The sequence below is a fragment of the Botrytis deweyae genome (assembly GCF_014898535.1).
Source record: "Botrytis deweyae strain B1 chromosome Unknown BDEW_025, whole genome shotgun sequence".
NCBI classification, from domain to species: Eukaryota; Fungi; Ascomycota; class Leotiomycetes; order Helotiales; family Sclerotiniaceae; genus Botrytis; species Botrytis deweyae.
This window is the reverse complement of record NW_024066232.1, coordinates 446703-468674: the sequence shown is the minus strand read 5'-3', so window position 1 is coordinate 468674 and position 21972 is coordinate 446703. Positions and strand designations below refer to the sequence as shown.

Sequence of the window (21972 nt, the reverse complement as noted above, 5' to 3'; positions counted from 1 at the left end):
CGAACAACGCCTCATAATAATGTTTTTCATGACTTTCGTGAATATCACAAATCAACAGCTGTTGCTGCCATCTTACTTGCTCCATCGAAAGTCTTGTTTCCTCCAATGAATCCCGCTGCATGAACGAAAACTCCTCCTGGGATACCAGTAATTTGAGATAATTCCTCGTCTCTGAATCCTCTCCATGCCTCAGGCAATGGCTTTCTGCTTTGGAAAGAGTCTTTGGTGACTGGTACACATTGGATTCTCCATTTCGCATCTGGTCGTGGGCTTTCAGGGTAGAGAACGTAGAGTACTTTGTTCTCGCTGTTCTCTTGATCTTCGAGTGTGTAGAGATGATCCTTCCATGGAACAGATTGACCATCAAATACCAATATTCTTCCCTTCGAATCGTATTGTAGGCGTTTGGCATATGCTTGTTGGACAATTGATCGTGCTGGTAACCATGATTTTGTATAGTAGTCCAAATCTCTGGAGAATTCTTCACCCATTCTAGTGCTGGCTACCAAAAATTTCTCATCTTCTGCCTTTTGAGCCTCGACGGGATCAGATGGAGTGGGGTCATTCCAGTTTGGGTTCAATCTGGATACCATAGCACCTAATGAGAATCCTCCATCGCTAAACTTCTTCTCTAAGCCTGCGGCGGAAATGGCCTTTGGGTCGTAGACTGAAATACCGTTATCGTGAGCATCAAGTGCTTCAATAAAGCTTTCGTAAATCTTTCTCCAGATAACAGCAACTTCCTCCGCATCTTCGGCGACACCTAGATGTTGTGCAATAATCGCCTTGCCATAGTGCATGTACACTAACCCCGCAGAAGAGAGTTTGGTAGGACGATTTGGAAATGTAGTATCGAAAGTACGTTGATGGTGATCATATCTCTTGGTCTCGTCGTTATATTCACCTCCCACATCGACTACGGTATGGCAAGTCTCTAAAAGTTTAGGATCCCGGGTTCGAATAAGCTCTGAAGATTGATAGGTTGGGAGAAGGCGAAGCATATAAACAGCCAAGGCTTCATCTGCGTGAAAATGGCCATTGTGAGTACCGATGGTGACGGGAGAGGTCTTGAGTCTTTTGGCTGCAGTTTCGGCCATTTTGATTGTGTTTCTAAACATATAAAATCGATAGCTAGTGGTAAAATGATGATTTATGTTTGTGATTGGAAAAGTCAATAGAAGGAGGGGTCAAATTTTGGGTCCAAGTTTCTCCAAGCATTGAACTCCTCCAAAATGGCCAGACTAATCTACAAAAATGATAATAAAAGCGGTAACAGCTGGCAATTCCCCACTTAAACATTAGCTTTTTCACACGTGCGTTGTCATCCCATCCTCTCATAATTTACCCACGATCTTCATTTCCCAAAATTTACCTTGCTGGTACAAATATTCCCAAATAAACTGGAATATCTGTCATTATTTCTCTACCAAAATCTAATCGTTCATCTTCTGTGACAAGGACTTGCCCGTCAAATTCTACAAAACGCTCCTCTTGCTATCATATTCCCAACTTGTCAAGTTGCCAAATTTCCTGCAGGATTCTATCGAGAAAACCAGGCACAATCCGACCAAATTCTGTTATCGGAGGATCCCCGTCATTGTACGCACGCGACAAGAACAATCATTGGATTAAGATCCAAGTAGAGCTACCAATCAAGGCGACCATCGTCTCCCTTTCTATCAAAGTCCATTTTCCTGGGAAATTGTCTAGAACTTAATCATCTTCATTACCGACTCCGTTCTCCTTCGGTACTTCCGTTTACTATAGAACTCACATACGCATAAATTGCCATATCATTCTGCGACAAGCAACAACAGCTAAGAGGGAAATCTGGGAAGGGAATTTCACATATTGGCCATAAGACGTCATCAGAGTGACCTTGGACTTTTTTTAGGTTCAGTACCTTTTTCGAAACATTGATTTCCTTGTTTGGCAGAAGCTAGGATTTCAAAAATCACATATCTTCAAACGGGCGTGTTCAACGCGACTTTTACAGCCTACCAGGGCAAAGATCTTTCGAAACTTCTATTATCTTTAAAGCTGGGCGCGCTGTCAAGCACGCGCCGGCGTCGTTCTCGCCGATGTGGTTATTCCGAGCTCTTTCCTCTGCGACTTTCCTCTTGTCGATAATTCTCTCCATACCTATAGCCTTCGATGTTGGAGGTCGAGAATGCGGGCTGGCATTCTCTCTCGCCCTTTTCGAGTTCTACTTATTCTATTCGACGTTAAAATTAACGACGCCTGATAATTCGAGGATACGATGGACATTAATACAACTTATTGGGTGGTCGCAGTGGATAATACTGCCAGGGCTCTTAATATGGAGCATGAATCGATTTGCAGTAGATGCAGATAGTGATGGAGGCTGGGTTACTAGGACCTTTGATGGCAAGCGTGCGAAAGATAAGGAATTAAAAGAATGGGTTTTTGGCTATGGAGGTCTTCTCGAAATGTTGACAGTTGGTACATGGGACAAAGTGCTACGATATTCAACGCCGTTGTAAGTAGAAGGCTACTCTTTGCGTAGTGTTTTCCTCGACTCCAAAGAAACTATCTTGCCAGTTGAAGATCCACTCTATACTAGAGGAACACTCTAGATTCTTTTTACAAAACTAACCATATGACAGATTTCAAATGGCAGAAGGGTTTTGCTCTCTTTTGGTCATCCAAGCAGCGGGTCAAATCACAAGATACCTTGTAAATCGCAGAAGTGATTCATGGATGGTACGTTTCGAATTCTCAGTTGAGTGCTTAAGCTTACCAAAACGTTTAGATTGGGCTACTTGTGCTATCAGCCTCAATTATTTCAAGTGCTGTTTATTTCTTACTCCGTATCACGGGGTTTCCGCAGATCAGCAACGTTGATGCTACACTTATAGGCATTACTATGACTTGCGCAGTCTTTTTGTGTGCATGGGGTATCGGAAGTGGTAGAGGCAATCCAGTGGAGAGCTCCCTACTTTTCGCTTATTGCACACTTTGCATATATCAAATATTCACCGACTACCTTCCATCGGCGACGGATGAGATTCCCCAAGCACCCGTTCAGCCCGATTTTCCACCATTTCCTCCTATCATCATGGCTTCTTACTCCACTCTTCTTAGTGTTTTATCAACAATGCCATCTTTCGTCCATTCAAGCTTCTACTTTCTATACGCAGCCTTCCAGACAATCACTCCCTCGATCATTATATCGCTTGCATTTCGGGTTTTTGTATTCTATGCAGCCACCCGGATTATACCAGCGATACGAGAGTCTGGAGTTGGAGCTCTGTCTCAGGATTTGGGTCTTGATGAGAGCGAAGGAGAGGGTAAAATCTTAGGACTACTAAGCTGGTTTAGTCCCTCAATTTTGATAGCTGTTTACACTAGCTTATTGATGCAACATTTCTCTTCTGTCACTTCTGAGGGAAATATGGGTGAATGGTGGATGATGCAAGGTGGTAATACTGGTGGTAATATATGGCGTTGGATTAATGTTTCAGCAACCATGGCGCTTTATGCCCTGGAGCTATATTTAGCAAAGGAGGATATGGATGGATCCCTCACTGGGCATTGGAAGATTGATTGAAGAATTATTGAAGAAGGCAATGAGATACCATATTTCATGTGTCGGGGCTGGATACCTCGGTCATTTATGAGACGACGCGATGGCGTGAAGGCCAACAGCAAGATGTAAAAGACATCTAAAAATGGCGGAGACGGCAAAAGACTAATCCCCGGGTCTATTGAGGAATGACTCGAAACAAGCGTCTGGATGTGGAGAGGAGAATATAATTGTGATGCGAATTTAGCATAGCGTGGCGTTTACAGTGGGCAGATCTACTATTGTGGGGCAGTTAAATATAAAGTGAAGTGAGTGGAAGCTTACGCAAGAAGCTTTGGGTGGTGTCACTGATGCATTGGGAGTCAGGACCTGGAGCGGGAGCGAGCACAAGAGCATAACTTGTTACTTGGGGATACCCTCTTCAACGCCAAAAGATATCTTATCACCATGTCCGTTTTACGGATCAGAATAATAACAATAACAAAATACTTTAGAATCTTGTTTTCTATGCCTTTGATGTTTTTGAGGGGAGTTTATGTGTTGTTTTTGATTGTTGCGTTTGAATGTTGTTGTTATTGTCTTTTTTTTTTGGTTTTTGGTTTCTGGTTTTTTTTTTCGGGGCTCTGTTTTTCTTCTTCCCCGCCATGCTATTGATTTTGATATTGATATTGATATTGACATGTTCCCGAAACATTTAAAGAAAATCTGTCTGTCTTTCTTTTCCTGTCTGATACGGTCTCACTTGATTAATTGAGATTGAAGATTGCTATTTAGTTAATATTGCGTGTTGATCACATGGCTAAGATATCTTGGTGGGTAGGTAGGTAGGTAGGTAGGTAGGTAGGTAGGTAGGTAGGTAGGTAGGTAGGTAGGTAGGTAGGTAGGTAGGTAGGTAGGTAGGTAGGTAGGTAGGTAGGTAGGTAGGTAGGTAGGTAGGTAGGTAGGTAGGTAGGTATCGATAGTATGAATAGAAAGGGAGATGCTGAGGTGCTGAGGTATTGAGGTGCTGAGGTGCTGAGGTGCTGAGGTGCTGAGGTATTGAGGTACTGAGGTGCTGAGGTGCTGAGGTACTGAGGTGCTGAGGTACTGAGGTGCTGAAATACTGAAGTGCTGAGATACTGAGGTACTGAGGTGCTGAGGTGCTGAGGTGCTGAGGCGTTGAGGGAAATAGGTAGGTATTGGTGGTATGGGTGGTATGGGTGGTATGGGTGGTATGGGTGGTATGGGTGAAGATGAGGGTGAAGATGAGGGTGAAGATGAGGGTGAAGATGAGGGTGAAGATGAGGGTGAAGATGAGGGTGAAGATGAGGGTGAAGATGAGGGTGAAGATGAGGGTGAAGATGAGGGTGAAGATGAGGGTGAAGATGAAGATGAAGGAAGGTTGGTAAGGAAGGTTAGTGAGTGAGTGAGTAACATGGGATTTTGAAGGAATCGGTATGAATAAATGAATGAACGAATGAATGAAATGGGTATGAATGAATGAATGAAATGGATAATAGAGTTTCTGGAAATTTATTTGGAGTGGGTTTGGAGTGGGTTTGAGGAAATTGAGATGGGAGATGGGAGATGGGAGATGCATATGCCCGTTAAGTTGTATAGTGCCGAGCTAGGGGATAGGATAGGTAGGCGATGATTGTATGTATGTGCGCGTTAGATATTGGGCGTGTAGCGGGGTGGAGGGGAGGGGGGAGGGGGGAGAGGGAGAGGGAGAGAGGGAGAGGATGATCTTGGATTGGGGTTGGATTAGATTAGATTAGAAGAGAACTGGAAATAGAATTAGGGTTGTTGAGTTAGGGTTGTTTAATTAGGTCGTTAGTTCGTTAGTTCGTTAGGTAGTTAGGTAGTTAGTGTATGGGGTCAGATAGAATCCTGGATACTGGATACTCGCTTTGCTGCTGTGTTGCTGTGTTGTTTGTAAGTTTGTAAGTTTATAAGATTGTAAGATAAAGTCTTGAGGTTCAGGGGGGTGACTGGGTTGTGCTGGGTTGTATTTTGTGAGGCTGGTGAGTGAGAGATTGAGTTTTCGACTTTGGATTTTCGGCATTGGGTTTTGGGTTTGAGTTCGGGGAATTGAATTGAATGGAATGGATGTTTTGGAATTGGAGGAGACGGTTGGGTTGGCTGCTTTGGCTTGGAGGGGGCTTGGGTTTACTGCATTGGCTTGGAGGGGCTTGGGGGACTTGGGTGGTATGGTGATTTGTTGCCGTATGGTATGGTTGGTATGGTTGGTATTGGATGGATGGATGGATGGATGGATGGATGAATGAGATAAGGCTGGTGGGAAAGTATAAGTTAGGTATACGTCGCTTGGTGCTTGGAAGGTGGAGGGAAATTGAGGATTTGGTTTAAGCTGGGTGGCTTGGGGGAGGGAGAAGAGAGTTTATGCTTTGATTCATGTATGTATGGTACTGTGTTGTGCTGTGTTGTGTGTAACTCGGGGCCAATAAATGTGATATACGAATGAAGTATCTGGGTTCTGGTGAAACTTACAGAGGATGGTGTGGAAATGGATTTTTACCTACCTACCTACCTACTTTTTCGAGGCGATACAATTACCTATTAGGTACACCAGTACAGTATAGTATAGTTCTACACGGTGACAACTTTCGTTTCGTTTTGTTTCGTTTCGATCTTGCTTTTCTTTCTTTTTTGTTTGATACGTGGTATGTACATATACATGTATTTTGACTGACACCAAAACGGTACGTACATACCGTATATGAAATAGGGGTTATATATAATAATTGTAATACCCCTGTAATATAGAATCTAGTATACAACAAATACAATTATTGAAATAGATATACAATAAATATAAATTCGAAGTTATTATAATCTTTTAATTTAGAATAATTTGATCTAATTTAAGTTGAAAATAAACTTAAATTTGAAATAATTGAAGAATAAATTAAAAATACCTTAAATTCAAAATTAAATATAGTTATATTTAATAGCTTTGAATTAATTAATGAGGGTTTTATACTTTTTTCTTCTTTCTATTTAATTGTTATATAATATTAATAGTGTAATATATAAAAGTTATATTAAATTAGTTAGCGTTTACTTATTATTGTTATAGAATTTCAGAATCAATATAATTCAGATTTTTGAATTTAGAATAATTTAAATTAATCAAAGTTTATTTTGATAGGTAGTGTTATAAGTATTATAAAGGAGTATAATAGTTGATATATAATAAATAATCGATTGAATTTTTTGTATTTTATTTTAAATAACTTTAAGTTTAGATATTAATAAGTATTTAAAGTTTCAAAAATTATTTCTATTCTATTTCTATAAAATCTATTATATTTATAAGTTTTTTATATCTATTATAATATTTAATCTACTATTTGATAACTTTTTTTAATCAAATAAAAACATTTAATTAATTATATATTGATTCTGTGTTTATTATATTACGGATATAAAAACCCCTCATTTCCTTCTAGGTACCTATCTACATATAATACTCGAACAAGCACCAAGTAACACCAAAGCAAGGCAAACATCCTTTCAAGTATCAAGCACAGCTCTCCCATCCCGGGACCAAAGAATTACATTTCCCCGGACTTTGAAATTCCAGACCAACCAATCTAAACCCCCTATCTCCCCAATTGGATTTCCAATCATGTCGATTCACAAGTCACCAGAGATCAACAAAGATTTACATACTTCGTACACTATGATCTACGCCGTTTCTCCACCTGCCCCCTTTTTGTTGATCGTTGATGTGTACAATACACTGTGTGAGCACTGAGTACTCTCCCGGCGGTGATGGATGTGATAGCATAGCATAATCGCTCGCAAGGGAGATGAATCTCGAGTTCTCAACAAAATTCCTCGGTGGATGATCCATTTATAAATAAATATCTAGGTTTATGGTATGGTAAGGGATTTGTGGTTTGGTGTCCACGGTGTCTTGGAAGCGGTATAGAGATGCTAATGGTTTCTATCCACTTTTTTATTGGGTGATCTTTCTCCACCGATTCTTGCTGTTTTGAGGGATGGCTTGATGTTTATACTGGGGCTAGCCATGTCACTTTGATGGACACGGACGGTGGATAGGTTATTGAGGGATGTGGTTTGGAAGGTTTGGAAGGTTGGAAGGTTAGATGTTGGGATTGAAGTGTCTTGGGATTATGGGAAACCTTGAGGAGGGAAGGTCGAGGGTTAGTCGGGTAATTACATCGTCGTTAGTTTTCTTGAGCTTTACTTGGTCTTGGGACGGAGTAAAGCTTTATCCATGCATGGCAGAATGGATGGTTGAAACTTGTGACTGGCGACTTGCGACTTGCAGTTTGGACTCCATATATATAACTTTGTCACCATCGGGGAAACAATGGGATGTAACCTTCTGGTGCTTCGCCTTGCGAGGTTGATATGTTTTGACGGGGGTGAGAGGGTATATCGAATCAAATATACTTCCGTAGTGTGTGGTCTGTATGTAGTGCGTATGTAGTGTGGATGTAGTGTGGATGTAGTGCGTATGTAGTTTGTATGTAGTCAGAACATAGTCAGGACATAGTCTTGCACATCAATTAAAGTTTGGACACTGGTAATGGTTAAATGAGAATCCACGTGTGACTGAGATTTGAAGTTGATTCAGCTTATCGTAGATTCGTATTGCAACTTATGTCGTTCCGGACCGGTACCGGGCTCCGAACCTTGAATGGGGGAAGAGGAAGGGGAAGTGGAAGGGGAAGGGCAAGGTGGGTTTGATAACTAAGCTCAACAGTTTTGATATGATTATGATTTGGATTATGATTTTGATTGTGATATCCATGATAGGAAGTATTCGTCTCAAGTACCGCCGTGGAATGAAAGCTGTCGATATGTAGGTTAGGTAAGGTAAGGTTAAAATGTATGGACTATGGAAAGGTATAAAGGACAAAGACGGTGAAGGTATCTCATGACTCTTTTTCTCTTTCTCTTCTTATTCTTCCTCTTACTCTTACTCTTACTCTTACTCTTACTCTTACTCTTACTCTTACTCAATATATCTTTCTCAATTGGAATCTGATATCTTGGCTTTATATTGTCTATCCACCTACTTATACTTATTTCCTCTGATATTCACTCTCAACTCATTGTACTCCCTCTCTCGTATTCCAATCCTATAAGCATCTGCATCTTCATCTGCATCTTCATCTGCATCTTTCACCCAGATTCTCCCATTGGTTATACCTACCTACCTACATATAAATCCACGTTCCAGCGAACAAACGCTCTCAAGATTCCTCGTGTAACCACACTTTGATCATCTTATCTGCCGATACTCCGCATTTCTCCATCGATATACATACGACGGGACTTTCAGCTCTTTTATATCTTCCCTTCACACCATCAAAAACTCAATTCATCAAATTATAATCGTCAATTTATCTTATCTCTCACCTCACCTCATCTCATCAATATGTCTCGAGTTACTCCTCCCGTTACAAAATTCACCCTTGTGTTGAAGAAATGTATGAGTACTACTTCGACTGTCGCAAGTCCTAGTGCACAATTGAAGACCAAGAGTGCTATCAAAACTGATGTATGTCTATCCATCCCAATTCCTCCCAATTTCTTCTTCAATAAAATAAACCCAAAGTAAACCCCCCAAAACTAACCATTCATCTCAACAATTAGCTCATCTCCAACCTCTCTCATGAACGTACAATCACCACCACCCATCGCCCATCTCCCCCCTCTATCAAAACCATCCGTCTCATGCAAGGATTCCGCACCAGCGCCGCTCGTCCCGTCGCTTCCCCTTCCACCCTCGACTACCTCGTTCTTCCTCGTCTTCCCGTTGAAGAACCTCTCAATGCATTTACTGTCCGAGTCCCCATTCTCCCAGATAACTACTATGCCTCTCAACCGATTAAGGAATCAATCGATACCGCGATTCCTAAACAGGAAGTCCATATCGTGAGTGCACAGCCGGAAGAGGTGGTTGCAAAGGTTAATGTGTTAACGGAGATGGTGGGTAACGAGGCGGAGAGTGCGGTGGATTTGGGACAGTGGGTTGAGGGAGTAAGAAAGAGAGGAGAGGAGATGAGAGAGAGATTTGTAGGAAGAGATAGCGAACAGAGTGTTTTGAGGGAATTGTGGATGAGTCTTCGCGAGGATGTGTGGGGTGAGAAGAAAGTCGCCGTTTAGGTTTTCGTGTAGGAGATGCTGGGGAGTTTTGATTTGATGGAGCGATTGATTGATTGATTGATAGATAGATGGGTATAGATGGAAGGGGGGGGGGACTCGCTCGCTACGCTTAGCTAGAGCTAGAGATCCTTGATGACGTTATGATTTTTCTTTTCCTTTCTGCTCTCGAGTTACGTAGGTAGTTCGTGGCTTGATTTGGTTTTGGGGTGTCCATCTTTTACTTTCTTGCTTGCTTGCTTGCTTGCTTTGAGTCGTCTTTGTCATTGTCATTGTCTTTTACTGAAGGTGAAGGATGGGGCATTTGGAGGACCTCGTGGTTGGGGATTCGATGTTACTTAGTTTTTTTATTAATTGAATGTTAAGACACCTTTTTACCTACTTGTTTATTTATTTACTGTCATTTTGATATCTTTTTTATGACTCCTTTTTGTGGTAGTAGAATAACTTGAATGTAGTGAGTTGTAATCTTGACTGTGATGATGATGATGATGATGATGATGATGTATGATATATAATATATGATATAGAGTTTCTTTAATATCTACTCAGTATATACCTAGGTATATATATATCATCATTATTATAATCTATAGATCTTTAATCAGCCCTTTAGCTATAGTAGACTATTGATTGAATATCTATATACTTTATTTTACTATATCTATATTATAATATATTATATCTAATGATCTTGAAAGTTAGTAGTAGATTGATAATCTGGGAATGGAATCTGGGAATGGAATCTGGGAATGGAATCTGGGAATGGAATCTGGGAATGGAATCTGGGAATGAGTGGGTAGGTGGGTAGAGAGGGAGGGGAGGGAGGAGAGAAGTTGGAGGGGTATAAGGGGGGGAGTGGGGGATGGGATGAGATGAGTTGGATGGGATGGGATAAAATGAAATAACATATATAATATTAAAAACAAATATTACTTATATAAATAAGAAATTAGAATAGATTATATTATATTATTTATTATATTATATATATTATATATTATATTATTTATTATATTATATTATATTATATTATATTATATATATATTTATTTATTTATATTATTATTATATTATATATATTATCTTATATTTATTATTTATATTATCTTATATTTTATATTCATATTTAAATCTTTCGAATCTAATTTGTTTAGATTTGAGCTTCACGGATAGTTCGAGAGGAGTCGGCGATGACGATTTGATCATCTCTATTATCTACTCATATTTCGACCGCATGGGCTTCCTAGCGGCAGCTCGCTGCGGTGTTAGTTCCAGCCGCGCACGCCGCGCGGCCGGGCGCCCGCACGCGGGGGCGGACGGCCTATATCTTCGCTGTTTTCTTTCTTTTCTCCTGCAGTTCTCGTTCTCTCCTAGCTGGCTTCGTTCGTGGCTTGCTGCTTTGTCTCTCCTACGTCTCAGTAATAAGTGATTAGATTTCCAGAGATAGATTTCTCAGGAATGGATGTTTTTATAGTCGATTTGTAGCGTAGCGTGGCGTGGTATACGAGTATCTATAGGTAAGTAGATATCTAGTAGATAGGTAGTAATCTTCTTTCTCGAGATTGGGCGATGAAGTAGCATTATAGGATAATAGGGAAGGAAAGGAGAAGCAATGGAAAATTCTAAGTTGCTTGAGAGATGGTAGTTAAATTAGATGAGGAGGATTCTTGGGGTAGGAATATAGGGGATGCGTATATGATGTGATGTGATATGATGTGATGATTTTCTGACTGGGATTTTCGGTGGTGTGCTCTATGTTAAGGTTATTTATGTATTAGAGGAGGAGGGGGGAGCTTATATTTATAGCTGGAGGTACATAGTTTGAATTATTCGCTTATTCGACGTTTGGGGTTTGGAGTTTGTAGTTTAGAGTTCGTTATTGGAAGTATGATGGAGGGACGAATAAACGAATGAATGAATAAATGAATAAATGAATGAATGAATGATATAGCACTTGTATGAGATTATTCATAGGATCTAAAATATATCATCTTTTGGTTGTATAGGTAGGTATATAAAGAGAAGCAGCATTGATTGGATGAGATGAGATGGGTTGGGTTGGGAGAATGATACTATCCGTGGATCTACCTGAACTTACTTATGTGATATTTTGTATGGAAAAACTTGACTTTTTGGGAGATTTATGATATGGGATATGGGATATGTGAGTATATAAGTATATAAGTGATGTTTCCTAGGATCACTTATATCTAAGAATCGGAACTTTAAGCTCTGATGTGAGGAGAATGGAACGATGTTGTGGAGGGAGAGTGAGAGACAGAGAGAGAGTGTATATGTGTGTGTGTATATATTATCACAAATCTAAAATGATCTCTTTGCTCCTTGTTATTATCTCATATTAGGAGTGAGTAGAACCTTAGTAAACGGGAAGAAAAAAAGCAGAGGTGTTATTAACTAGGTACCTATAAGCTAGTAATTTTCAGTACAATCTTATAAGTCCCACGTACATATCGATTTATAATATGAGATTCCCTCCCCCTCCCATAACAGAGTAAGTAATCAGTCTATTATATCGAATTTGAGATGTTTTTCTACATTTTGTTGCGGGGGTGTGAAAGTAGTAGATTGTACAGATTTGGTACGTGGAGAAGGTGGATGGATGGATGGATGGATGGATGGGACTTGGAGGATTTGTTAGATGGTGTGGTATGTTTTAGTAGGTATGATATAAGACGATATATTACGGTATATCGAATCGCTCTCTCATCTAAGCAGTAAAAGTAAAAGGCCAGTCAGTAGATGCAGAGGGGGAGGAAATGTTATATCCTGAGAGGAGCAAGAAAAAAGCTAGATATCTTTACTAGGGAATTTTGTGTCTTTGTATAAGTACCTACCTATATACATATATCTCAAATCAGAAAATGATGTGTAGGTATTTAATATACATTACTGAAAGAGAAATGAACATATAGGTACCGAGCATATCTTGATAATGTATATCTTTCCATTTATGTACTTGATTTCCTATAATTTATTTCTTAGACTTTCTTTCGAGTCTCGACTTAGAACTACATTTATATTTATTTATATTTATATTTACACACTCTAATCATAAAGCAACAGATCCTGTCAGTCTATTTAATAATACCAATCATATCATCTCATATCATATCATTTCCTAGAAACAATCCCTAGCATATCTAATCATACCTAGACTCGAGATAGATATATAAATCCTATACATCCAACAAAAGTCTTTCTAGATCTCTAGACTCACACTCACTCCTATTAAATAGCACCGATTAATCCAAAAAGTGACAGATATTAGGAATTAAATTGAAAATAACAGTTTTTGATCCCATACCTATCTTAGATATGTGTCTTCAGCTACTCGAGATAAATGGATGTGTATAAAGTCTCTGTGCAAAAAAAGATCTTTCCTCGTTCATTTAGGATGAGCTTTCTCATTCTCTTCCACTTTCACTTGCTGTTTCGCTTTCTCTTTCTCTTTCTCTTTCTCTTCCGCTCTCTCTAGTAAATTAAGCTATCTCATCAAAAGATGTAAATCTCCGAAAATCGAGAAGCTGGGAATTTCCTACCTACTGTGGTTTGTGAAAAATATATGTATCACTATAGAACGAAAGAGGGATCTTCGATATCGGTATGGGTAATGGCGATTCGAGATATAACAACGCATATTGGAATTATAGGATCTAGGTGTTGATCTTTGCACGTTAGGATGGTTGGTTGGTTCATGAGCTGTTGATCTTTTATCTATCTATATATGGAGATGTGAAGCTGGTGTACTGTGTTTTGTGGGGTTGTTTGTTACTCGGAGTATTGTGTATAGGATTGTTGTTTTGACTTCTTATGGGTAATGGAGAGAAGAGAAGAGAGGAGAAAGATGGATATTGTATATCTAGAGTGGGATAAGAAGGGGAGGGTAAGGGAAATAGGTATTGACAGATGGATTATAAGTTGAGTAGTTATAGATATTTGTGTGTCTTATATTTGTTCAATTGTGACTCTAAATGTGCGGAAAGCTGAGAATTATAGACTTACGAGTATTGAGTATTGACCCTGAAATATACCATTGTAGTATTTCCATCTTGACAACGAAAACGAAAGAAAGATAATGGAGGCTTGGGTTTGGTGAACGTGGATGCAAATTCCTAATGATGTAGGCATCTAATAACGCAAACCACGGAGCAAGGCTTTCTATTGTGTATATGGAAACGGGCATGAGATGACATTTGCAGTCTGCAATAGAATTTGAACTCAGATTACCATCTCATGATAACAACTTCCTCCTTTGAAGACGCTATATGCACGAAGAAAAGACGAACAGTGTATGTGATAAGCTTCCGAGTTTGAAAGCGGAAGATACCCACAAGTCTTCGTGTTTATCTGTAGAAATACCAGTATGGATTTAAATCTTGATAGGATATTGCGCCATCACAAACTTTCCTGTTGCATATCTGAAGAGGGGTAAAAGAGGGGGTTTGAAGAAAATCCTCGAGTCTCATCTGCCTAGTTTCGTGTCGATCGGGATGAACTGTCGTGTATAGATTGCCAAGCAAAACTTTTAGAAACGGTCGCAAGAACTATCTTGTCGTGCTATTCTCTCCTAGTTGCTATATGCGTCTCTCTTGACTTTTTCAAGCTCATGCTTATAACTTTATTTGACGTCTGAACGTTATTCCTCATGAAATGAGGAACTGAGAAGGTCTAGACCCTCGAAGAACCTTGATGGGTTATGGTAATCATTTTATCACATATTTAATGACTGGAGAGTTGACTTTGAATGAATCGTGAGAGAGCTTTCAACCCGAATAGAGCATATGATATGATGATATTTAAACTTTAAAACTTCCTGAAACTGGCTCTCTGACTGACTGACATCACTGAGAACGTATCATGCTTGACTCTGCAAAACCAGATAGTAGCACGATATCACTGGAATGTTGATGTGAAAGAGTATAATTTTATCAACTAACCTCAAAGTTCATATCTCAGGTAGTTTGAATATACTTTTCGGATCGTTAAAACATCCCGCCCAGTCTTGTAGAAATCGGGGCTGCAGAAACTTAAGTAGTGTTGACCAAGGAGAAGATAGCATGACATGCGTATTGCCAATGTGACAGATCACTAAATACTGTATACTAAGCATGACGGGGAAGGATCACCACTCGACTCCTCGTTGCCAAGAAGATTGTAGATACACAAGCCTTCCACTTAGTCTCCCCAAGAGAAGTAGAATCTCTTAAATAGTCACTCTCCTTCAAGAAAAAGGTGTCGAACAGCCAGAAATCTTCATGAGTTATTGACTGAATGGAGTGGGTCAACATTTTTCAGATGAAGCTCACGGAATATACCAACACAGAAAGAAAGAAACGTTGCACATCTACAAGAGGGGTACTCCGGCCTTTCGGTTCTAGACATCTTCGCTTCCCCTCAAGCACCAGGATCATCCCCTAAATCCTTCACCACTCACCTATCAACATTATACAAATATCTTCTTATCTTTCTGTTGCATAACTACTGAGGGGTAAACCCCCTCGGTGGAAAATTGTTGAACACTAGTCCCACCACCAAACGAATAACAGACAAAAAATAAGAAGTTCGGGACCATAAAAGGAAGATAACGGAATATCCGAACTAAATACCAAGTTATTCCATCCGTCCAGACTCTAATTGTTCCCCCTGCACTAAGCTGTGCCTTATTTGAGTCCGTCACTGGTCGTAATTATCGAACATCGGTAGTCTATACCGTTATCCATCACAAAAATCACATCATGTAAAGCTTGACGTACAAGTGAGAAAGTATATCGATCATCTTTCAGAAAAACCATCCCTCTTCCCCGATGTAAAAGAGGGGGATAGAGGACTTGAGGGGTCAAGCGGGGAAGTGGAACACTACGAACCCCACTCCTCTCGTTGGCCGAGCTCGCAAGTTATGGAGATTATCCGAACTACTCATGTTAAGCCTGCTAAGCGTACTAAGTACGCCGAGATAAGTTCATATATAGCGGTGTGTATCGTAGATCTATTGAAAGAATAATGTGAGATGTGACTGCGATGTCATGTTACGTGATGAGATATGATGTGATGTGTTGGTGTTGGTTGATAAGGAATGATGATCGATATACTAATGAAGTGGGGAAAGTGAGGAGATCTGATCGCGCGATCCGAATTTTCATGAGGGAAGGAGATTGAGGGGCTCGAGAGGGGGTATAAAAAGGTCTGCAAAGAAAGACCAATATCTACTTGTTAAGTTCTAAGCACTGCCATTGACCTGCAAAGTGCAGGTTGGGAAGTTGATTGATCACTCTTCCTGACTAAATATGACCTCGTCTGAACTAAAAGCACACTGAGACTTTCAGCAGCTGGAAAGGAATCTATTACAAGAGGAAAGATAAGGTTTCACAAGTATTGTGCATGAACATGATCAGGTATTCTCAAGTACCGGTATGCAGTTAATCTATCTTATTCATATGATGTGACTTGGATCTTCATAGATGATCCGTCTGTCGTTGAGCTTTTCCTATGTTGCATGGCCTTCAGCAACAAATCAGATACCTTGGCCCATATATATGATACCATACCATAACATACCAATCCATTCCCTTCCATACCGCATCAAAACACGAATGCTATTATGCCCCACAATGTGTATATCACTCTATGCATGACTCCGAGTCCAATACCCAACTCCACCCGTAATGATACGACGCCAAAACCCAGTTCCTCGAATGAAGTAAAAGTGTCTATAATTGAACATCATTGTTGAGAAGTCGAACCTCCTCACCTGGTTTGAAAGCAGGCATACCGATGTAAGGACAGCCATCACAACGGAATGCATCACCTAAGCTGCAGTTTCCACAAGATCCAACTTTACCTTGGACTGTGAAATCTACTTCAGCTAGATCATCTGCGTCAAGCTTGAGGGCTTGGAGTTGTCTATCGGCTGTGGCTCGTTTGTCTGCATCTTCCTTTGCAATCTTCTCGGCAAGGCCACATGTGCAATCCTTACATGCGCGACGACGCTTTCCAGCTCTTGGTGCACACTCAGGAGCTGTATGGTATTAGTAACACTTCGAAATAGGATACATCAATTACTTACGAATAGCAAGAGGTTTCTTCATATCCTCTTCAGTGAGAAGAGTATCTTCATCAATTAATTCATCGTCATCGTCCTCCGCGTCAAAGTCATCACTGAAATCAATGAAGCCAACTCCTTTGGGCGCATCATTCTTTGGCGAATCAACCTTTGGTACGTCCTTCTCTGGCACATCATCTGTCATGTCTACACTCTTTCTCTTGCCATGTAGTGGTACTGCAGCTGTTGAAACTGCAGGGGCAGCGCTTGAAACAGCTGCACTATTGCTATTGTCCTTTCTGCGAAGTCGTAGAGGAACCGCAATACTCGCGCTATAATCGGGTTTGAGAATTACCCCTCCTTCTGCTACCAAACCAGACAAGATAGCCTCTTGATATTCTGCGCCATCGATTTCTTGTCCGAAGGTACCATCCTGTGCCTGCAGCTTTGCACCTGCCTTCAAAGCTTGTGTAATTTTTCCAAATACATCTCTTGTTAATAGTCCTTTAGATTCGATTCGTGTACCATCGGCATCGGTGAGAATGAGGACCAAATCGTAGGTTGATTCTGGGAGTGTGACTAATCCTGCAGAGAGACGATCCAGCATCTGCAAATCGGTAACAGTTCTATCATAGGTAGCAAGAACATTTCTTAGTTTTTCTTCATGGCTAGCGATAGAGGGAGGAGCAAGGAGTAGTGTGCGAGGATTGAATGAAGTCGTCTTGAAGTTTGTGGTTATCGGACTGAAATCGGAGGAATTGTCAATAGTGACAGAGGGGGCCATGGCGGGGTCGTTGGTGGCGATTAAACGCTGCCTTTATTCTCGTAGTAAATTGGTTGGGTATTGCTAATTATTGTGCCAAGTTTGGTAACAAAATAAAAGATCAAAGAAAACGATAGGAACTGAAAAAAAAAAGGGAATATCAGAGGGATAGAATTTTCACAGTATCTTTCTTATGTACTGGTGCTTGGGTAAATATTATTTCTTATCAGGTTTGTCAAAGGGTTTCGGAGATGTTAATTCTTGATAATTCTTGAAATTCAATTATTAAGCAATCTTTCCGACCACTAGTAATTGAGAGAAAGGGAAATTCTTCTCTGATTATTGGAATTGACGAATCGTTATTGGCTGATGATTAAAAATTGCTGCAAAGGGTATTTTAAATCCACCAGAACAGGATATCATTGGTCAATGATTATTCATCGGACGCGTATCACATCATTGGTCAGCTCATATTTGACTAATTGCCGCACCACCGCAATGGGCCGCTAGCATTTCCCTGCCGCTTCCCTACCGAGCCTGCTTCTCATTAGCTTGATATTCCCCGCATTGACTAGGGTGAATTCCCATCGAATGATTTCTTTGGTACGTACCACTCAAATGACATGTTTGGAGTGAAAGCTCACCCAAGAGAGGAGAGAAGAGAAGAGAAGAGAAAGTAAAGAAATGGAAAACTTCCAGCCCAGCCGAGGGGAATGAGTAAAACAAAGAAACTTGTGCATCATTGAATCAATTGGATGGACGGTGTTTCACAGGATCAAATCACATTCATTGTAACCGGTAATGACTATGCAGTTCACTTCAATTCTATAAACAAACTCTTGGCAATAGAGGAGTACTGGTACATACCTACGACGTACTACTAGGTAGATAGCTTTATAGTCATTGGCAGTGAACAGAGAGAACCATCATCGAGTGATGGCTTGAATGAGCTGTTCGTGAGCAGGTATGAGTACACGTTAGACAGAAGGTTGTGGGTTATGGACATACGAATATTCTATGATTATGACGCAAAGGAAGCGTGATTTGACATGACTTGATACGACTTGAGCCTATCAAATGGCCAGATACCTAGTAATCATGTAGAAGTGGTCTCAAACATACCGATGATACTATACCCACATACCTACGTCGTAGAATACACCGTGGAATCCGTTGAAGTGTTCTTGTCACTCGTTAATATGTGGAACTTGTAAGACTTGTTACATCAAAATCCAACTAATGAAGAGGCTCAGACTTCTAGAGGGTACCAGAATACCCCAAAAGCAGGTCGCGTGATGGTTCAATGGAATTGAGAAAGGGATCACCGGCGGATGATCTAACCGAATATTGCATTGTGAACCTTTAACCTCTCTTGGTACACTCACCCAATCCTCAACCTCTTAAAGAATCATCAATTCATCTTCCTCCTATTCACAACACAACACTTTCAGAAATCCATTGACTTTTTCAACTCTTCAATCAATCTTCATCAAGTAACCTTCTCTACCTTTCGAATACCATCAATCTATCTTACCTCGTACCTTTTCAAACACTCCCTGCAATCATTCAACAGTAAGTTTGACCCGACGTCGCTTCATCTATACCCCGCCTTAATGTGTAGTACTATCACACTTGTCCCTCCAACCAAACTATCGACTTTCTTGATGAACCTTTCTCTTTATATGATAAAATCATTGTACTCATATGAACATGTGCTAATGTGTTAATCTCTTCCAGTGGGCAAATCACACAAGTACAATGATCGCGACCATGCTGGCCTTGCCGATGGTACCGCTCTTCCACAAGAGCATTTGCCTCGTTATTTCGCAAAGTCAGGTCATATTGATGCTGATCCAAAGAAAGCCAAGAAGAACGGTGCTGGAAAGGGCGGATGGTATAGTACTCCTTTTAATTCTCACCTTATCGTCTTGGTGCCATTTCTCTTCAATAACTCTGACTTCCTCGACTAACGTACAAAATGCAGGGGTGTAAATGGCGAAGAAGTCCAAGATGAGGGTTTCAACATGGCCAATGCTCGTCGTCGTTCCAACAGTAGCTCTTATACTGCCGGTCTCAAAGACTTCAAGACCAAGTTCGAACAAATCGAAACCGAGCCGGTTTTCGAGGAAAACATCCATGGTGCCTTGATTGAAGAACTTCCAGAGACTACTCGTTCCAACACAAACAGTTCGGAGAGTAGCAGTGTTGATGAGGATGTCAAGGCCAAGTAATCTTTGGATCTTGATGGGCTGGATATGGCATAAAATTCTTACATAAATGTCATCTTTACGAGGACTTGATGATGTTTAATTGCCGGCGGATCGATACAATTGCAATCTTCTCTCTTTACGGATGGAGCGCAGGGATATGAGGAGTATGAATGAAATGAAATGTTACTTTGAGCTGGCACCGAGTCATAAGTCCAGATGTATTATCAGAGCTTCTATTTAGCTACTACCAAAGGCATAGAAGGATTGCCCAGTAAATCCCTTGTTCTTGATTTGTGCGATGATCGTTCATGTTGATGTTATGATACAATTAACCAAGCCAAGAATGTAGGCATTAATTACTTTCTCAGATTGATGAAGAGTTGTTACAGTCCAAGACAGCGTAACCACACCTCGGGTCCTACGATAGTGGCATATGTGCGTCATGCGTGGGGTTATTAGTCTTTCCCGATATCGTACGGAGTTGTCATGCCGATAAGGACAACGGCACGGAACATCCGACGAATATGTACCTCCACGGTACTCACTCGCCTCTTACTTCCATCATCCATCCGTCCAATCTTGAGAGTGAGTGTGAATCCCACGCAAATCTTATCACCTCCTCTTCAACCATCCAATTCGATCAAATCCATAGAATAAAGGTAAAGATAGCAAAGATGCCCTACAAACTCACCAACAGAAACGTTCTCGTAACAGGTGGAACCCGGTGAGTGAACCCCGCATTTCCCCACAACCATTTCATCATCAACGCTTGATCTGTTATCTCTGTAGCGTCGCTGAAACTCACAATACACTGTTTGCTGGTAATATTGTATACTAATTCGTGGCTGAGAAAGAGGATTAGGCGAAGTTATCTCTCTTAAATTTGCGGCGGAGGGTTGCAATGTTGCTATTAACTATGTTTCTAGTCGGGAGAAGGCGCAGGAAATGAAGGAGAAGATGGAGAGGGAGTGGGGGGTTAAGGTTATTTGTTTGATGGGTGTAGGTTGATCTTCTTTTGTGTGTTGATGAGGGGACGTGGAATAAGAAGAAGTGACCTTCAGTGAAGTGACAAATGAGGGGATGATAGTGAAAGACATGAGATGAAGTTTGATAAATGAGGCTAATGATAAACCTGGTGGTAGGATATGAGTCAAGAATCCGATTGCGTTTCTGTTGTGAAGGAAACAATCAAGGAGTTTGGAGGGCTGGACATTATCATATCAAATGCTGTAAGTGTATGAATCTTCTTCGTCCACCTTGACCAATCCAGAGGGGCGATTCTAACAACTAAGGGCTATACACGGTTCTCAACTTTCTCCGATCTCTCAGCTCCTTCCCCGGGTGACTGGCAAAAATGCTATGCTACGAATGTGGTGGCTCAGTCTATCTTGTTGAGAGAAGCGTTGTCTACCTTTCAGGCGAACGATGAGGGAGGAGTATTCATCATGACGAGCAGTATTGCAGGTGTCATTGCTGGGGGCAGTAAGTACCATAGTTTGTCTCTTTGCGTCGTCTCATGTAATCAACTAGAGGTAGGATCTGAATCTCTAGAGACCAGGCTGATGTGTTTACACAAAAGGTTGCATGCCATATTCCGTGACAAAAGCCGCACAACTGCATTTGATGAAATGCTTGGCAGCTACCCAGGGGCCAAAAGTAAGAGTTAATGCCGTATTGCCGGGCTTGGTACTTACAGAATGGGTATGCCATAATCTTCCTCTATGTTCCTCCTAATCAAGGCGGGTATTTACTGGCGTGAACCACGATTCATAAGCAGTAGTCTTGTGGGAGACATTAGATGCGGGAGTCATCACAAGAGTCACCTTTGACTAATGACGGCCGCAATCAATCTGACACTAGAATTACACAGGGAAGGACATACTCGGAGGAAAATCAGGAGAAATTAAAGGATAAAGCATATCTGAAACGGGTGGTAAGTGTTTTCCTATTTCTACCTTACTCTCCCTTCTTTTTCTTCTCCACCAATTTCCGTATGATGAATGATCGGTCAAGAAAATAATCTACTAAAAAATCTGAAAAACAGACGGACATCGATGATTGTGCTCAGGCGTTCGTGGATATTGCGAAAAACAGCAGCATGACAGGACAGAAAATACAAGTTGGTAGGTCTCTTCGCATCACTATCCCTAGGACGGATGAAAAACACTGAAGACAGGTAAACTGAGCGCTAACGGTTGATAGATTCTGGACTTGCACAGAATGTATGAGAGTATAGGAATGGAGG

General features: G+C 40.7%; 6 protein-coding genes across 6 annotated transcripts; 4 read left to right on the top strand and 2 right to left on the bottom strand.

The window, feature by feature from the left end:
• Window positions 1–44: 44 nt before the first annotated feature.
• On the bottom strand, window positions 45–1097 carry EAE98_009067 (uncharacterized protein; the record flags this gene model as incomplete). The annotated part of the gene is made up of 1 exon (XM_038956688.1): window positions 45–1097. The coding sequence occupies one exon, from the start codon at window positions 1095–1097 to the stop codon at window positions 45–47; it is 1053 nt and encodes a 350-aa protein (XP_038807058.1).
• Window positions 1098–1301: 204 nt separating this feature from the next.
• EAE98_009066 (uncharacterized protein) lies at window positions 1302–4053 on the top strand. The gene is made up of 3 exons (XM_038956687.1): window positions 1302–2500; window positions 2628–2724; window positions 2774–4053. The coding sequence occupies exons 1-3, from the start codon at window positions 2082–2084 to the stop codon at window positions 3569–3571; spliced, it is 1314 nt and encodes a 437-aa protein (XP_038807057.1). The 5' UTR covers window positions 1302–2081; the 3' UTR covers window positions 3572–4053.
• Window positions 4054–8490: 4437 nt separating this feature from the next.
• EAE98_009065 (uncharacterized protein) lies at window positions 8491–9770 on the top strand. The gene is made up of 2 exons (XM_038956686.1): window positions 8491–9086; window positions 9182–9770. The coding sequence occupies exons 1-2, from the start codon at window positions 8964–8966 to the stop codon at window positions 9692–9694; spliced, it is 636 nt and encodes a 211-aa protein (XP_038807056.1). The 5' UTR covers window positions 8491–8963; the 3' UTR covers window positions 9695–9770.
• Window positions 9771–16422: 6652 nt separating this feature from the next.
• EAE98_009064 (uncharacterized protein) lies at window positions 16423–17538 on the bottom strand (the record flags this gene model as incomplete). The annotated part of the gene is made up of 2 exons (XM_038956685.1): window positions 16423–16730; window positions 16779–17538. The coding sequence occupies 2 exons, from the start codon at window positions 17536–17538 to the stop codon at window positions 16423–16425; spliced, it is 1068 nt and encodes a 355-aa protein (XP_038807055.1).
• A 1592-nt stretch (window positions 17539–19130) lies between these two features.
• On the top strand, window positions 19131–19748 carry EAE98_009063 (uncharacterized protein; the record flags this gene model as incomplete). The annotated part of the gene is made up of 3 exons (XM_038956684.1): window positions 19131–19137; window positions 19255–19411; window positions 19502–19748. The coding sequence occupies 3 exons, from the start codon at window positions 19131–19133 to the stop codon at window positions 19746–19748; spliced, it is 411 nt and encodes a 136-aa protein (XP_038807054.1).
• Window positions 19749–20401: 653 nt separating this feature from the next.
• On the top strand, window positions 20402–21955 carry EAE98_009062 (uncharacterized protein; the record flags this gene model as incomplete). The annotated part of the gene is made up of 8 exons (XM_038956683.1): window positions 20402–20451; window positions 20582–20726; window positions 20870–20956; window positions 21020–21209; window positions 21307–21428; window positions 21598–21660; window positions 21772–21850; window positions 21930–21955. The coding sequence occupies 8 exons, from the start codon at window positions 20402–20404 to the stop codon at window positions 21953–21955; spliced, it is 762 nt and encodes a 253-aa protein (XP_038807053.1).
• Between the last annotated feature and the right edge of the window lie 17 nt (window positions 21956–21972).

Excerpts from the sequence above, each read along its gene's own strand:
- EAE98_009066 (XM_038956687.1), top strand. The coding sequence starts at position 2,082 with ATGTGGTTATTCCGAGCTCTTTCCTCTGCGACTTTCCTCTTGTCGATA. Across the intron at positions 2,501-2,627 it reads CTACGATATTCAACGCCGTT|ATTTCAAATGGCAGAAGGGT; the intron begins GTAAGTAGAAGG and ends ACCATATGACAG. Across the intron at positions 2,725-2,773 it reads GCAGAAGTGATTCATGGATG|ATTGGGCTACTTGTGCTATC; the intron begins GTACGTTTCGAA and ends CAAAACGTTTAG.
- EAE98_009065 (XM_038956686.1), top strand. The coding sequence starts at position 8,964 with ATGTCTCGAGTTACTCCTCCCGTTACAAAATTCACCCTTGTGTTGAAG. Across the intron at positions 9,087-9,181 it reads AGAGTGCTATCAAAACTGAT|CTCATCTCCAACCTCTCTCA; the intron begins GTATGTCTATCC and ends CTCAACAATTAG.